The sequence below is a fragment of the Sarcophilus harrisii genome, chromosome X, assembly GCF_902635505.1.
Source record: "Sarcophilus harrisii chromosome X, mSarHar1.11, whole genome shotgun sequence".
In the NCBI taxonomy this organism is placed as follows: domain Eukaryota; kingdom Metazoa; phylum Chordata; class Mammalia; order Dasyuromorphia; family Dasyuridae; genus Sarcophilus; species Sarcophilus harrisii.
In genome coordinates this window covers 77,063,724-77,066,491 of record NC_045432.1, presented here as the reverse complement: position 1 = coordinate 77,066,491, position 2,768 = coordinate 77,063,724, and the positions used below count along the sequence as shown (strand labels likewise).

The 2,768-nt window shown below is 48.8% G+C and overlaps 1 protein-coding gene across 1 annotated transcript; it reads left to right on the top strand.

The window, feature by feature from the left end:
- The first annotated feature begins 1,170 nt into the window (after positions 1-1,170).
- Positions 1,171-1,446, top strand: SERTM2 (serine rich and transmembrane domain containing 2). Its single transcript, XM_023507280.1, has one exon. It carries the CDS (start codon positions 1,171-1,173, stop codon positions 1,444-1,446), a length of 276 nt encoding a protein of 91 aa, XP_023363048.1.
- The last annotated feature ends 1,322 nt before the right edge of the window (positions 1,447-2,768 follow it).

Genomic DNA, 2,768 nt, shown 5'->3' with positions numbered 1-2,768 from the left:
AAAGCACAAGTTTAAGAAAAACAAATGTTCAAAATCCTAAGACCTTCAAATATTTCTAAAGTGGTCTTAACTATAGCAAACTACTCCCCCCCCAGCCCCAAGATCTCTTTGTCTCTCTCTGTATTTGTTTAAACATTTGCTTCTCTAATTGTGTGTTTGTTCACAGGATGGCAAAGCTTTAGATGCCCCTAAAGGTCCGGGTCTCCTGAGCATAGTGGAACCAGCTTCTTCCCGACCATTCACCACTTCGCGCGCTTCCGTTCCACTTGAAGACAGAGGGGAGAAGAGAGTGTTGGTGAGAAGTGTGTCCCACGGACATCCAGGGCCCCCATCGTGGCGCCATGCCAGGGGAGGCTTGAGAGAGGAAGTCACATTGGAGGCTATAGATATTCTAAACCAGGCCCCCCACCAAACCTGCAGAGATTTTCCTTTTTTGAGGAAGCTCTTATTGTCATCCAGATCACAGTCTTGGAGAATCCTTGTTGCTCAGAGCCAAAAGGGATCTCCAGGTCCAATATTCCAACTCGTAACTGAAACAAAGACAGGATCAGCCAGCCCGGGACTTCGTAAACTCTTGGCCCTTGTGACCCCTTTTTGTCCGAGGAATTTTTACGTGACGTGGGTATAGAGGTTTATATAAAATAGGTATATGAGTCAGATTTACTGAAAAGAAATAATAATTCTGTGATCTTATTCTGTTCTGTGACTCCATACGGGGTTGAGACCCCCAGTTGAAGAAGCTTTGATGTAGACCGAACTATACCATAGGCCAAATCGCATCCCCACTCCTGTCCTGAGATAGAGTAAAAGTCTGCTATACTGTAACTAGGTTCACCTTCAAGTGGGGCCTTAGGCCTACCCCTGCCCCCTCCCCCAGCTTCAGTGTTATAAAGGGTACCCACTCTATTTATTTTGAGCGATCAAGAATGAAAGTGGCGGAAAATGGGGATAACAAGTTATTGTCTTAGGGGTCCCTGGGTGCTACATCGGGGATTATAACCTAGTGAGAGCCGCATAAAGCCATCTTGGGGACTACACTCTGAAGGGGACCCCAGTATGATGCAGAGTCCGTTAAACTGGCCCGTGAACGTGGAGACCAAGCGAGGAGGCTGCAGAATATTGAGAGGGAACTAGCACAAGAGAATAAGGCATTAAGTCTAGTCTTGAGTGATGACTGAGGTCTATTTTCGTCACCATGGAAACCTCACCGGCAGGGCCCACTTTCCCACACCCGCAACAGAGGTCGACACCACAGCCGATAAGTACTCCAATCTGTATATGTATGTCGGCTTGTTCCTGAGTCTCCTGGCTATTTTGCTCATCTTGCTCTTTACTATGCTCCTGCGTCTTAAGCACGTCATCTCGCCCATCACCACCGAGAACAACGGCAGCGGCAGCCCCCAGTTCACAGATGTCGAGATGCACAGCCGCATCCCCACCCCTTAAGGTCTGGGCGAGCATCAGTGGGCCGGAGCTCTGTGAACGGGGGCCACGGGTCCTCGCTGTGCTCCCGGCAGGGACGGTGTGCAGACCTTCTCCTGAGCGTGAGCAGAAGCCCAGGTTCCTCTTGGGTCTTATTTGTGCGGCGGGACTCTGTGAGACATCAGAGAGGTCTCTCGTTTTCTGAGGCCTGTTCTTTGCCAAGAAGCCTGGACGAGGCAGCTGGCGGAGAGGCCAGGTTTCCATAGTGACACGAGAGCCCCTGAGCCCTGCAGAAACCCCCATTCTATTGTTGAGAAAGACATTGGATCCTTGAAAGGACCAGGAAGAACACAAGGTGGCTTGCCTACACAATGGCTGCTTATTTAAGGAAGAAAAGGCCCTTTGGGTTTGAAGCGTTCACTTTTCATACCTAAATCCTAAAGCCACGTTTGTGTGGCCCCAGCCTTCTCCACAGGGAACAGCACTTGAATCCCATTGGGCCATCTATCTGTCTCGGAGGGAAAGCAGATCCTCAGGACCACTTTTCTACTTAAGGGGGCAAGCTGACAGCAGGGCGTTTCTGGGAAATCGGCTCAGCTGCAGAGAAACATGTGCCTTCTGTACCTCTTGTACTACTATTGCTGGACCTTGAAAACCCCCGAAAAGGAAAGCTGCTTCATCACAAACCGTTGGCAAGAGGAGATCTTAACCTCCCGGGGAAAAATCAAGTTAAGATGCTATCACCAGGGCAATGAAGCTTACATCATACAAAAGGCGTCTCTTCCTTTCTCTCCCTCTCCGTCCCGCTCCAGGATGGAGCTCCTGGGCAGAAAAGACAGGACTTTTCTTTAAAGGGTGTCTCAGGGGAGGAGATGTGAGCTAAGCATTTTAAAGCAGAAAGTCAAGAAGAGCCAGTTCGGCAAAACATTGAAATCTTTTGGGTCTCAAGTTTTCCTTTCTGTAAAATGGGCAAATAAATGTTTCCTTAGCAGTAGACTGTTCTTTGTGTGGTGTGTGTGTGTGTGTGTGTGTGTGTGTGTGTGTGTAAAGTTGAGCAGAACAAAAACATATATCAAATATATACCTGTGATCCCTAGCATATTGGACCCTCAGGAAAGGAGGGCACTTTTATTTTCTTGCTCTGAGGATGAATGTGGGTGTAAGAGACCCAATTTGAAGGGCTCCTTCAAGTGTGACTTTTGTTTTTCTGGAAGTCCCTCTCTTCCTGACCAAAAGGTACCGAAGCCTTTTGCTCCTTACCTGGGAGTATGAAGGGCTCAACTTGCACGAGCAACCTTGGGAGGGCCTAGCGGCAAAGGAGCCAGAATTACACGGAGCTAGGAGCT